Source organism: Schistocerca americana, chromosome 3 (genome assembly GCF_021461395.2).
Source record: "Schistocerca americana isolate TAMUIC-IGC-003095 chromosome 3, iqSchAmer2.1, whole genome shotgun sequence".
Classification (NCBI taxonomy): domain Eukaryota; kingdom Metazoa; phylum Arthropoda; class Insecta; order Orthoptera; family Acrididae; genus Schistocerca; species Schistocerca americana.
The window spans coordinates 107579741-107595034 of NC_060121.1; the positions used below are offsets into that span (position 1 = coordinate 107579741).

Sequence of the window (15294 nt, forward strand, 5' to 3'; positions counted from 1 at the left end):
AAGAAAGATTTCAAAAAGTATACCGCGAGGAATCATATGTAAAAAAACACACTTCTCCGTGTGTAAATAACTTTGCTCGGTCATACTTGTATAATTATCATGTGTTCTGTACTATTCGCTTACAAATGTGTTGTATTAAGTGGGTGACATCCAGGCATACGTGACGTAGTAAGATTAAACGAAAATTAATCGTTGTCGTCACTACTCTATAACAAATTTATTCTTGTGTAAGTAAGATCTGTATATTCGTCAGCGTTATTTAGGTGGTGTTTGCAAAGATTTGTAACTATTAAGAAAAGTTACCGACATACGTGTATACGTGTTTTGATGCATTGTAGAAGATGCTAATCGGAATTATGTTGTCATACTGCATTACGTTCTAAAGATGTTCGTTCGATTTGAAGCTTCAGATATATGCATGAGTCTCTGTTTCTACATATGTTTTGATTTGTCGACACAGGCATAGAAATATTTCGAAATTTTTGATTGTTTAACAGGTAAGGATCACGTGATGTTGGTATAGAGCAAAGAGCCGTGCCTATGGATAATGAATATTTCGATAAAAAGTTCTTGGCTTTGTCCAGGCTCCATAGTTGCAAGGTCGTTTGTTTGTTTGTGTGTGTGTGTGTGTGTGTGTGTGTGTGTGTGTGTGTGTAGAGAAGGTTTGCGTGAATGGTTTGTGGTAGGAACAGGATTTGTGGGAGGAGTGTTAATAATCCAAAAAAAAAAAAAAAAAAGAAAAAGAACTTGGCATGACAATAATGAGAAACTGTTATGACCGCCGTGGCCACTTGCTGAACTATTGTCTTTTGGCTTTCCTCTCATTAGCTTCGGCCAACCTTTGTTTCATGGCTTTGTTAGCACCACAAGTGACTTGCACTGTCAATGACGATCTTCCATTGCCCTGGAAGCCACCAGAAATCAAGGATCAGTCTTTGACAACGCCAGCCGTTCGTACTGGCGAAATGAGAGAAGCAAACTTCGAATGAAGATTGCAAGGTGATAGCCAACAGGCAACTACGTCAATAACAAAAGATTTATGAACAATAACATAATTGGAAATACATTTCACGACAGTAGAAAATAATTAAGTTGTTTGAAACATTTTTTGAAATAAATAAAGGAATTTAGCATTATTTTACTTTATTTTGTGGAATTCAAAAATAGTGTAAGTATGTAAATAAATCATCATAGTATTTACGAATGAAAGGAACGTAACTGCAATAATACCCTACACAAATGCAGGAAACTGAAGTAAGTGACGCGGCAGTCACTGAGCGTCACCAGAAGCTGGAGTGTCGACGTTGCAGGCGATGTAGGACGGATCCTCGACGCAGTCCGTCCAGGGCACCCACGTGTTGTTCCAGCGAGACGGCATTGCCAACTCGGGCTCTATGTACAGGTCTTGCACGGGCAGCATCGGATCCGACAGAGCGTCCAGTCTCTCCAGTAGCATGGTCAGCACTTCCGGAGAGTCCTTCTTCGCAGGGGTCCCGCGCCACGTTGAAGACGCACGTGTCGTCCTCGCTCACGGGCACGCAGGCGGGGGTCTGCGGCCGATCGGGGCAGGACACCGTCGCCTCCGCCCTCAGCCGCAGCATGACGTCAGACGGGGCGGCCGCTCCAGACAGCCTGGACACGGCCAGGCCTGCGAGGCTGCCCGCCACCAGCTCTGTGTTGTAGGCTGGGGTGCTCGAGCCGTCTTCCGTACCACTAGCCCCGTGGTAGCCGGTGTCGGCAGTATTGTATTGCTTTCCTGCACATAGAAGACATGGATCAGTGTTACATATTAACATGCAACTCATGCCATTTATAGCAGCCATAAGAAGAAGAGTGCTTCCTTGTCGAACACCACATATTGACACTAAGCGGCCCAGAGGCTCTGTCGCTACCCAGCCCAAGTTACTTCTGTGTGTGGTATGGCCTCAGTGGTAAACGGCACAAGCGAGCTCTGTATCTCTACCCTGCTACCACAATCTGTTCCCTCCGGTCCGTGGTGACTTTCTGCCTGTGACATCTGCTCTGGTACAGCTCTTATCATCTCTCCGTTCGTCGATGTCAGATTTCTCGTGGCGTAGTCCTTAGACTGCCCCGTGTCTACTATTGTTGCCATGCTGTTGTCTTTTGTCCACCTCGACACCACACGTGCTGACAGTGAACTACAGCCAACAGTCAACAGATAACAATACCATTAATGTCATCTGATGATAGGGTGTGATAATTTAAAATGCAACCCTGCACCTATTAATTTATAAAATCTGGTTGTTGAACTAAACGTGACTAAACAATACGCATCCCTGGATTGTGTAGGATCGAACCACGTTTTCAGTGAAGAAAGGCGTGAAATAGACATGCAGCTAGCTAGTGTGTTAGACTGTGGGAGACTGAGACTTGTTGGTAGGGAAATACTAGAGTTGGTATATTAAGCTGCAGAATGGATTGAATGTGAAGGAAGATAGGTACTCCGATGCAGGGAAATACAGACAGATAACTAAGATGGGATGTATAAATTTCCAATTTTGTGATCGTAGTTTCTGCCCGATTTAGTGCGGACTTAGCTCATATGGACAGGACATTAGCAATGTCAAGGTACTGGAGTCGAGTTTGTATAATACGAGAAAGATACGACAGAAATTTTATGAGGTACTATGAGATACATCTAGCGGAAAATGGCCACCGCTTGACAATGAGCAAGAGAGCTGATAGCGATTGGTTGAAACTTCATTGTTCCAATGACAGGATTGGTTCTTTCATTGCTTCCAAGTTTGTACTGTGGGGGTCCCCCTACCATCAGATGACAACATCTTCCTCGGAGGGCGAATGAGCGGTTAGAAGCATATGGAACCATCTTATCCGCAGGGTGGGAAACTGCCCTTAAAGGTGAGCCACAAGATGACCAACGTTGTTATAATCAGGAAATCATCTGAGTTAAATCCCATGAACGCATCATGAACAGTCAAAATGTGAAAAACATGACGCCGACCGACCAGAGTAGCGGTCGGCGTCGGTTTGGATTTGGGGCAGATGTGAAATGTGCAGAGGGGGCCGATCAGATCTTGTACGGTCAGTCTTGTACCGACCAACCAAAGACAGACCATAGTCGGAAAGGAAACGTAATAGCTACATGGAACTTGTGTTGCTTACTTCACCCGTGAAAAATTCGCCCTGATGAACGAGAACTAAAGAAGCATCGAACTGACAACTGTGGCTTATCAGAAACACGGGAAAAGGCTGAGGGAATTTTGCAACCGATGATCACATTATGTACATTGCCGTAGTGGATGATACAGGGAAAAATGGTTTCGGGTTTCTCGTCAGCAAGCGTATGGTGCAAAATGTTGACGCATATAGACTCATCAACGAGAGACTATTAACTTCCACCCTCAACACAATACCATATAAGTTACATCTTATCCTGGAATATCTACTCACCAACTTTGCACATGACCAAGAAACTGAATACATCTATGTAAATGAAGAAGATATAATTGCGGCAACCATGGTCGTACGCGGAGATTTGAGTGCGAAAGTCGGGACCACTTTGATGAACAACCACTTGCGAGAGACAAGGGATAATATGGTCTTGGAATAAGCAAAGAACGAGGGTATCGATTGTTGCAGACTGCAACCGACAGCAAATTTTCCGTTTTAAACACCACAGACGCCATTCATTTGCATGGAACTTCCCAAATGGACATAATAAGAAGCAAATTGACTACATCCACGTTGACAATGCTTTTTGCATTGTCGTAACAAAACCTAGTGCCGAATGTGGATATGAACTTCGTCTAAAGGGGGCCTACCTTAAAATTAGGCTGAGTAGCCCACTGGCTAAAACGAAGTCGAAAAAACTGTTTTCCAAGAAATACTTCATAGCAGCTGACCACCTTATTTGGTAAATTACAACGTAGCCTGAAAAAGCAGAGGAAAACGGATCAGACGCGCAGTTAGCAAGATGCCAGAGATGTAAACCATGGTGACGACGCTGAATATCTAACGAAACTTTGACTTTTATTGACAAACGGCTTAAAACCCGAGTAACAGCCAAGAATCCAGAACAACGAGACCAACTTACGAAAAAAAAAAACGGATAATGAAATTAAACACGCTTGCAGGAAGGAAGCACAGTTGGAGGCACATGCGACTACTGCTCAGAACATTACGACAAGGCGGGATACTGCGCGAGTTAGCTTTCACCCAAGATACAGGTAAGACGTCCACGGAAAAACCACGACAGACGCAAAAGGCTTGGCCGAAGTATGAAGCCAATACTTCATCTAGCTGTTCGCTGCGTACTCAAACGCAATGCTAAAGCAGCAGAACACAACAGGCACTGAACCAGCAATCCTTAGAGAAGAAGTGGATCATCTGACAAAAAAGAATGCTGAATCAGTGGGCACCAGGCCACGATGGAATTACTGTTGATGTCGTAAAACCATTGGTAACTTAGCTGTGGACATAGTGCATAGGCCATGTTGAAATTTATGGATGTCTCAAAATTAGCCACACAATTGGTGGAACTCCATTTTCACACCACTGATCAAACAAGGTTCTCCACTTGATTGTGAGAACTAACGAACAATAGCCCTTATCTCCATTGTGAGTATAATCAGGCTCACTGTATTGAATGAGAGGCTGAAGGCCCTACTTTCACGAACCGTAAGATGGGGAAATATCGGACACAGGGGTTATTTCGGATGGTAGCAGCATATTTCTGTTCTTACGTTGGTATCACTGAATGCAGGCTTTTATTTCGCACGCACTATTGCTGGTTACACCTAACGTATTGTCAAGCGAATACGACCACACATTGTAGCAGTTGTAAGTTGAAAGAGCTGTGTGTAGCAGACTATAGTGCAGTGTACAATTGTTGCTAGTTATCTTTATGCGAATACTATCGTCATTGTACACGAAGAGAAAAAAATTAGTAAGCTTAATTTGCTTATAGTTTACTAACTTAAATGTTAGGAAGGAAGAGTGAATACAGTTTGTCGCCACATCTCATTTTCGCTAATGTCTAGCGAAGTATTTAGATATATCTACACACGTTGGGGTAATATCGGGCAATGCTGCATACGCTTGGTGCTCTTCAGAGGCGCAACTATGATCGTAAATATCCTGGAAAGACTGTTGCTGCTGTAAGATTAGGAAAACTATTGTACAGAAAGGCGTCAAGCAAATTTAATGTACCACGTTCAACGTTAGAGAATAAAGTTTATAATAAAAATCCCCTAGTGACTGGAAGGCCTGTCTTAAGTACCATTTACAGGAACCCAAATATAGAGCCCCTAATTACATCCCTTTTGACTGCGAAGGATATAAAAATCAGCCATCCTGACCTTGACAGTAGCTACTGGCAACAAAACATTAACACTACTGAAAGTTTGACCAACAGAAATGCTAAGGAACTAGCAGCATCTATTCCACGGAAAGAAAAATATGAAAGACTATCAGATGATTACTCAATCCACGAAGCATGAAACTCTAAATAAAGAATTCAAAATATACGTTTTACGAAGGTTAAAACCAAGGCGAGATAAAGTGATCAGAGATAACATTTATCCAAAAAACGAATTGTAGCCACATCGAGCTGTAAGTTCGCTGCGACTACAATGAGAAACTTCAATGGAGATTTTAATTCGCTCTCTTGTAGACGTCGCGATATAAAGCCCGCTTATTGACCGATGTTAGATTGTTTCAGACCTATCTGGAATTGTTAAGTTTTCCAATTATCGTCTTGATGTGTTAGTCAAAGTTCTGAAGAAAGGTCATAGAACATTTACCGTTTAGCCAGACAACGGAACAGATATTATACGCGAGGGAAAATCAATTCTGGAACTTAGTCGTCGTGATCTGTGATTGTCACGAACATTGAAAGACCCAGAAATGTACCAGACGTCGACATAAATTCTACAAACAGACTTGAATGGGAAACATATACACTCAGTCATCGAGCATTCACAGGTACGCCGTGTTGTCGGAAGCTGTAGTCAATATCAGAATTGCTGATGTAAATCGTAGCTTCAATTCCTTGAATGACAGATTGGTGTGATTTCCAGTGCAGCGGTTGGATAATTCAGAAGTTCAATAAACTCAGTTATAACTTTGTTACTTCGTGTCGTCTGTATCATTTCATTGAACTTTATTGTGTCAACATCCTCGCAAGAGTATAATGTGGCAGCGTCTTGAATGGTGGAACATATAATTCGAGATATCATATTACCTGCGTTTGAACATTCGTTTGCAAACTGGGCATAAAAATTATTATTTTCAAGTTTCGTGTAAGTGAATAATCCCGTCGCGAACACGCGAAGGATATTTGGTTTATTGTTTCAGATACAGGGAGTTGTTGCGGTACCGAGTGGTGCAGTCGCTGTGTGTGGCAGTAAGGAAGACACACATACTTCGAACACCATTGCTTCAATTATAATCGAGGGACGCATATACATTTCGGCGCGCTGCTCCGTCGATACGCGGATATCTGTTAAAAGGAGGTAGTATCAGAAATCAACCAAACAAAGACAGGAGTTTGTTTTAACAGTTACAGATCGGAGATGTCGCGCTCGACGGACGCCGACCTGTGTCAATCAGAGTAGAACATCCATTTCCCTCGAGCCGACAAACACACACACATTGAAGAGAACACACTTGTCCATGGTATTTTAATGGCTGCACATTGCGGTTTTCCTTTTACCTGTGATGATGTTAGGTATATAGTGAAAGGATATCTTGATAAATGTGGACGAAGGAAAAAACGTTTTCCTTGTAACATGCCCCGGATTGAGTGGTAGCGTTCATTCTTGCAGCGTCACACTGCCATATTAAGCGTCCGGCTAGCTGAGAACATTAAAGGGTAACGAGCTGTAGTGAATTATGAGACAACGAAATCGTATTTCCAGAATGGTGGTGAAAAAATGGAAAATATAGATCCCAAAAATATAATCACTTATGATGAGACCAATCTGTGTGGCGACCCTGGGAGGAAACAAGTGAGAATCAGAAGGGGAACAAAAGATGTTTTAGTAATGATGGCAGCGACTTGGGACGGAAAATTATTACCACCCTATGTGGTCTACAAATCGGAGCATTTATGGAAGACTTGCAAAGAAGGAGGTCCCTAAGGAACCTACTACAACCGCAGTAAAAGTGGATAATTTGTTCTGTCTACATTTCAAGACTGGTGTGTAACTATTGCTCTGCCTTATCTGAAGTCAATGGAGGGGGAGAAAGTTACGATACGAGGCAACCTTTCAAGTCACATTTCACCGCGGGTAAAAAAAAAAAGATGGCTGTGAGACGAATGAAATTTATTTTATTTTGTTGCCACTAACCACTACTCATATTTTACAGGCATTACATGTAGGTTAATTCAGAACTTTGAAAGCTACTTGGCGGGCAGTACTTACGCATTGAAAGAAGAGCTCCCATCGACTAATATCGATAGATGCTCTCCCATCACTTTTGAAGGAAACGCTTAAAAAGTATCAGCAAACGAAGAAGACAATATAAGAAGTGCATTGCGTGGAATGGGATTAATTCCATTTGACCCTGAAAGTCCTCAAAAAATTGCCTCACGGACATAACTCTCGACACGATTCTTTAGAAGCCTGGCCTTCGAGCTTTGGAGATATGCTTCAGAATGTTCATTATGGAATGAAAAACAATAAAAGTGTCCAACGAAAGTGAAAAATGTATGTTGCCGCAGAAAAGTCCATTTTAGTCATCGATATGACAAACAGAGATAATACTGATTCAGTGTCTGACTGCTTGTGAATAACGATGCAGTACCCACTGGAGACGAAAGCAGCAGAGCAGAGTAATCAGTTCTGGAAGTGGAGCCTTTTGTTCTAATGGAAATGGAAATGATCGTATGGCATTGTTGGTCGGCAGGCCCCATTTGGAGGAGTTCGGCCGCCATATTGCAAGTCCTTTTTGTTCTTATGAATCATCTACACATGACTGGGGGAAACATCGAAATAGGCTGTTTGTTGGAATCGCAACACAAGTGGGCACAAAAGAAGTGGAAGTCAGATTTCTGAGTCTATATCAAGGCAGAAAATCTGTGTTTATTTTTCCTTCCATTTCAGACGATGCTATTGTATTGTAAGAGAGTTGCCGACTCCAAGAGAAGGGAAGCGGAAGTTTTCTTTCACTGAGAACATATTATAGATTATTATTTTTTGTTGGATGAGTAAGTTGTCTTTCTTAATCAAATAGTTTGTAAATATGTATGTAAAGGTTTTATAAATATGTGTCAAATGTTTACTGAAGATATGTAGAATATTTTGTATCAATTTGCCAAAAAAGTTTTCTAAGCATGTAAAATATTTTTCTAAATATGTGTATTTTTTTAAAACTATATTCACAGTCAGAAATTACCCCATTAGAGTGTAATAAGGGCCTTTGCTCCGAAATTCCATGAATGTCCGAATTTACTCCACCAAGGGGGTAGCACCAGACAGTTATACACTCCTGGAAATGGAAAAAAGAACACATTGACACCGGTGTGTCAGATCCACCATACTTGCTCCGGACACTGCGAGAGGGCTGTACAAGCAATGATCACACGCACGGCACAGCGGACACACCAGGAACCGCGGTGTTGGCCGTCGAATGGCGCTAGCTGCGCAGCATTTGTGCACCGCCGCCGTCAGTGTCAGCCAGTTTGCCGTGGCATACGGAGCTCCATCGCAGTCTTTAACACTGGTAGCACGCCGCGACAGCGTGGACGTGAACCGTACATGCAGTTGACGGACTTTGAGCGAGGGCGTATAGTGGGCATGCGGGAGGCCGGGTGGACGTACCGCCGAATTGCTCAACACGTGGGGCGTGAGGTCTCCACAGTACATCGATGTTGTCGCCAGTGGTCGGCGGAAGGTGCACGTGCCCGTCGACCTGGGACCGGGCCGCAGCGACGCACGGATGCACGCCAAGACCGTAGGATCCTACGCAGTGCCGTAGGGGACCGCACCGCCACTTCCCAGCAAATTAGGGACACTGTTGCTCCTGGGGTATCGGCGAGGACCATTCGCAACCGTCTCCATGAAGCTGGGCTACGGTCCCGCACACCGTTAGGCCGTCTTCCGCTCACGCCCCAACATCGTGCAGCCCGCCTCCAGTGGTGTCGCGACAGGCGTGAATGGAGGGACGAATGGAGACGTGTCGTCTTCAGCGATGAGAGTCGCTTCTGCCTTGGTGCCAATGATGGTCGTATGCGTGTTTGGCGCCGTGCAGGTGAGCGCCACAATCAGGACTGCATACAACCGAGGCACACAGGGCCAACACCCGGCATCATGGTGTGGGGAGCGATCTCCTACACTGGCCGTACACCACTGGTGATCGTCGAGGGGACACTGAATAGTGCACGGTATATCCAAACCGTCATCGAACCCATCGTTCTACCATTCCTAGACCGGCAAAGGAACTTGCTGTTCCAACAGGACAATGCACGTCCGCACGTATCCCGTGCCACCCAACGTGCTCTAGAAGGTGTAAGTCAACTACCCTGGCTAGCAAGATCTCCGGATCTGTCCCCCATTGAGCATGTTTGGGACTGGATGAAGCGTCGTCTCACACGGTCTGCACGTCCAGCACGAACGCTGGTCCAACTGAGGCGCCAGGTGGAAATGGCATGGCAAGCCGTTCCACAGGACTACATCCAGCATCTCTACGATCGTCTCCATGGGAGAATAGCAGCCTGCATTGCTGCGAAAGGTGGATATACACTGTACTAGTGCCGACATTGTGCATGCTCTGTTGCCTGTGTCTATGTGCCTGTGGTTCTGTCAGTGTGATCATGTGATGTATCTGACCCCAGGAATGTGTCAATAAAGTTTCCCCTTCCTGGGACAATGAATTCACGGTGTTCTTATTTCAATTTCCAGGAGTGTATTTGTTAGATTCTGACTAATTAAAAATATTTTTGACTGAAGTTCCTTGATAGTATTATTCTCCATTGTTTATCTCTCTCGCACATGAAACTTCCTGGCAGATTGAAACTGTGTGCCATAGACTCGAACTCGTGATCTTTGCCTATCACGGACAAGTGCTCTACCAACTGTGCTACCCAAGCACGACTCATGACCCTTCCTGACAGCTCTACTTCCACCAGGATCTCGTCTCCTATCTTTGAAACCTCACAGAAGCTCTCCTACGAACCTTGCAAGACCAATGCAGAGACATGGCTTAGCCATAGCGTCAGGATGTTTACAGAATGAAATTTTCACTGTTTCCTGGCAGATTAAATCTGTGTGCCGGACCGAAACTGTGCCATTTGCAGGCAAGTGTTCTACCAACTGAGAAACCCAAGAACAACTTACGACTCGTCCTTAAAGCTGCACTTCCACCGGAAGTTTGGAAGGTAGGAGACGAGGTACTGGTGTAAGTACAGCTGTGGGAACGATTCGTGAGTCGTGCATGGTTAGCTCATTGCCCTCGAAAGGCAAAGGTCCCGAGTTCGAGTCTCGGTCCGGCACACAGATTTAATCGTCCAGGAAATTTCATATCAGCTCACACTCCGCTGCAGAGCGCAAATTTCATTCTGGTAACATAACTATGCGATTCGTGGATTACGAGAAACCTGTGGACTATTCTCATATCGGTGGATGCACCAAGACACTTGTTACACATAATCCAACAACTGTACTTTCCCAACACAGAGATACAAAGAATCGATAACACCTTCTCAGATATCTTTTCTACTAACATCGGCGTGAGACAAGGTTGAATTCTCTTTTCTCTGTTGTTCAATACGTATGCGCGATGTTCTTGAGGACTGCCATGATGGAATTGTTATACTTGACACCCTGATAGTTGCAATAGACTGTCATCAACTGGAAACTGTTATGCGAAGGTTCGCCGAACGAAAAACAGAATATGATCTTTAAATCAACAATACGAAGGCCAAAGGGACGATGGTTGATCACCCTAATGACATAACAAATATTTCTGCCTACGACTTCAGTCGCATCGAGCATTTAGGATGTATTGCCATTGATAACTGAAACTGCGAGCCTGAGGTCCCTGGGAACGTTTTGGTTGCGAGAAATTCTGCAGGAAAACTTGCTCGCATTTGAACGGACACTTCCATCTCAGGCAATAGAAAGTTCATCCTCATCCAAACTCTAAATCTTCCCTGTCGCGAACTACGGAGCAGAAATTTGGACGATGAGGACAGCAGATTGTCGCAGAACTGATGCTATGGAAATGTGGTGCTATAGAAGGTTACTTAGGGTACAGTGGACAGCACGTTGAACTAATGAATCGATTCTGAGGCAGATCGGCATAAGCTGAAATATTCTTATCATACTGCCAGAAAGCAAAAAGCAATGGAACAAACAATTATTCAGGGAAAAGTCGACGACCGATAGCCTGGATGGCGCGCATCATTACGGTGAATAGACCAGATTAAGAGCTTGACTTGGATGGGCTTGCAACAAGCTAGTCATCATGACCAAGCCGGAGCTACATGGAGGCAGGTCGTCAAAGGATTTACCACGTGTTGGCACTACAGTCCTGCACAGGATTGGACCAAAGAGAGACTGTGGGCCGGCCGGAGTGGTCGAGCGGTTCTAGGCGCTACGGTCTGAAACCGCGCGACCGCTACGGTCGCACGTTCGAACCCTGCTTCGGGCATGGATGTGTGTGACGTTCATAGGTTAGTAAGGTTTAAGTAGTTCTACGTTCTAGGGGACTGATGACCTCAGACGTTAAGTCCCATGGTGCTCAGAGCCATTTGAACCATTTTTGAAGAGATTGTGGTGCTCAGACGTAACCTCCAAACTAGGGTAATGGTAGGTAGAGTTGCTTTCTCTCACTGTTATTCATAACCACCTGTCGGCCTAGTATCACTTAGCTCGACTCTTGTATCTTTCAACAAACCTTTGAACACTGCACCTTCCTTTACATCGGAACTTATCTGTTCCTTTATCTCACCCACCCATGACACGCGATGCAGCAAAGAAGCTCATACTACTGGTATCACCTGATGCTGATGGCAAGGTACAGTCTTCAAATATGTTTCATCAAGTACTTTTTATCATGGTTGAAACAGGGTCCAGCACAAACTTACACTACTGGCCATTAAAATTGCTACACCACGAAGATGACGTGCTACAGACGCGAAATTTAACCTACAGGAAGAAGATGCTGTCATATGTAAATGATTAGCTTTTCAGAGCATTCACAAAAGGCTGGCATCAGGAAAGTTTCCAACCGATTTCTAATACACAAAAAGCAGTTGACCGGTGTTTCCTGGTGAAACGTTGATGTGATGCCTCGTGTAAGGAGAAGAAATGCGTACCGTCACGTTTCCGACTTTGATTAAGGTCGGATTGTAGCCCATCGCGATTGCGGTTTATCGTATGGCGACATTGCGGCTCGCGTTGGTCGAGATCCAGTGACAGTTAGCAGAATACGGAATCCTTGGGTACAGGAGGGTAGTACGGATCGCCTTACTGGGTCCCAACGGCCTCGTATCTCTAGCAGTCGAGATGACAGGCATCTTATCCGCATGGCTGTAAGGGATCGTGTAGCCACGTCTCGATCCCTGAGTCAACAGATGGGGACGTTTGCAAGACAATAACCATCTGCACGAACAGTTGAACAATGTTTTCAGCAGCATGGACTATCAGCTCGGAGACCATAGCTGTGGTTGCCCTAGACGCTGCGTCGCAGACAGGAGCTCCTGCGATCGTATACTCAATGACGAACCTGGGTGCACGATTGGCAAAACGTCACTTTTTTCGGATGAATCCAGGTTCTGTCTACACCATCATGATGGGTGCATCCGTGTTTGGCGACATCACGGTGAACGCACATCGGTAGCGTGTTTTCGTCATCGCCATACTGCTATATAACCAGGCGTGATGGTAAAGGGTGCCATTGGTTACACGACTCGGTCACCTCTTGTTCGCATTCAAGGCACTCTGAACAGATTACGTTACATTTTAGATGTGTTACGACACGTGGCTCTACCCTTAATTCGATCCCTGCGAAACCATACATTTCAGCAGGATAATGCACGACCGCATGTTGATCTTCCTGTACGGGCCTTTCTGGATACAGAAAATGTTCGACTGCTGCCATGGCCAGCCAATTCTCCAGATCTCTCACCAATTGATAACGTCTGGTCAATGGTGGCCGACTGGCTCGTCACAATGCGCCAGTCACTACTCTTGATGAACTGTGGTATCGTGTTGAAGCTGCATGGGCAGCTGTACTTGTACATGCCATCCAAGATCTGTTTGACTCAATGCCTAGGCGTATCAAGGCCGTTATTACGGCCAGAGGTGGTTGATCTGGGTACTGATTTCTCAGGATTTATGCACCCAAATTGCGTGAAAATGGTAAATACATGTCAGTTCGAGTATAATATATTTGCCCAATGAATACTCGTTTATCACCTGCATTTCTTCTTGGTGTAGCAATTTTAATGCCTAGTAGTGTATACAGGGTGTTACAAAAAGGTACGGCCAAAGTTTCAGGAAACATTCCTCACACACAAATAAAGAAAAGATGTTATGTGGACATTTGTCCGGAAACGCTTAATTTCCATGTTAGAGCTCATTATAGTTTAATCAGTATGTACTGTACTTCCTCGATTCACCGCCATCATTTCATACGGGATACTCTACCTGTGCTGCTACAACATGTGCCTTTACAAGTACGACACAACATGTGGTTCATGCACGATGGAGCTCCTGCACATTTCAGTCGAAGTGCTCGTACGCTTCTCAACAACAGATTCGGTGACCGATGGATTGGTAGAGGCGGACCAATTCCATGGCCACCACGCTCTCCTGACCTCAACCCCCTTTCATTTATGGGGGCATTTGAAAGCTCTTGTCTACGCAACCCCGGTACCAAATGTATAGACTCTTTGTGCTCGTATTGTAGACGGCTGTGATACAATACGCCATTTTCCAGGGCTGCATCAGCGCATCAGGGATTCCATGCGACGGAGGGTGGATGCATGTATCCTCGCTAACGGAGGACATTTTGCACATTTCCTGTAACAAAGTGTTTGAAGTCACGCTGGTACGTTCTGTTGCTGTGTGTTTCCATTCCATGATTAATGTGATTTGAAGAGAAGTAATAAAATGAGCTCTAACATGGAAAGTAAGCGTTTCCGGACACATGTCCACATAAAATATTTTCTTTCTTTGTGTATGAGGAATGTTTGCTAAAGTTTGGCCGCACCTTTTTGTAACACCCTGTATAGAATCCGAATGAATAGGCAATGCTACTGCTATTTCTAACTTCTGTCTTGCACCGAATCCTTTCTCTTCTCATTGCAGACATTTTAGAGGAACTCACCCTTGACGAGTTTCCAGTCGCCGACCCTCACTGCGGCATACCCGTCGTCGTCGTTGCGGTTGAGCAGAATCTCCGTGCGTGGCGACTCTCCGCCGCTCACCAGGGCATCCCACATGTCCACACCATCCAGGTCCGTTGGGAGACTCGACGCGTTTGCACCTAAAACATGAGATGTCTTATGGATAGCTCTGCAGAGAGATATGTGAATTAAAGCATTCACCGTCAGGTTGCAGGCATTTTTCACGCGTACCACTCAGTGTCTACGATAAACACTTTACGCCAGTCGGGCGGAGGGCAGCCTCTGGCCGAATAACATCTTTATTGAATAATATCCTCCGCGACAAATATTTGGAAGTATGTTCAAAGAGGAAGGCAGCAACCTCTTATGAGAAGACTTTAGAGAGCTGGGAAGATACTTTGCTAAATGGAGACTAATTCCAAACAGGACAAAATTGAACTATTGCGCTTGAACTTCAACAATAAACAAGCATATCTAAAACCCCAAGTATACTTCAGCAATTACTTAATTCACTATAATACTTTTCCAAACTGCTTAGCGATAACAGTGGTCCAAACACTATCTTTTAAAATGCATCTAGAAAACTCCACAGCAAAAGTGAACACCGGGAACAACATAATCCAGAAGCTGTTCGGTACGACTTGGCGGGTGGGGGGGAGGGGATGGAGGGGGGGATGGGTCTCTCGCATCCTCAGAATATCAACATTCAGTCCTGTGTAGTCGGTCGCCAAATACTGAACGTACAGTCTGGTTAAACAGCAACCACGTAAAGTAGATTGACAATAAACTGCATGAGCCCACGATAAAAATTAGCGGCTGTATAAAAAGTATTATGTGTCAGATCGTTGATACGGTGAGCTCGCTAATTTGATATTAAAATACAAAACACGTTACACCATTAACAAATCACTGAAACTAAACTTATAACAACAGAGGGGAGCCCCCTAAGTACGTTGCAG

The 15294-nt window shown here is 44.6% G+C and overlaps 1 protein-coding gene across 1 annotated transcript in view; it reads right to left on the reverse strand.

Moving 5' to 3' along the window:
* Positions 1–1280: 1280 nt before the first annotated feature.
* LOC124605897 (arylsulfatase B-like) overlaps positions 1281–15294 on the reverse strand; it is a 109558-nt gene continuing 95544 nt past the window's right edge. Inside the window, exons 8-9 of the mRNA XM_047137844.1 lie at positions 14317–14475; positions 1281–1756 (exon numbers count right to left, since the gene is read on the reverse strand). Of these exons, the coding sequence (XP_046993800.1) occupies positions 1281–1756; positions 14317–14475 (635 nt within the window). The remainder of the gene's footprint in view (positions 1757–14316; positions 14476–15294) is intronic.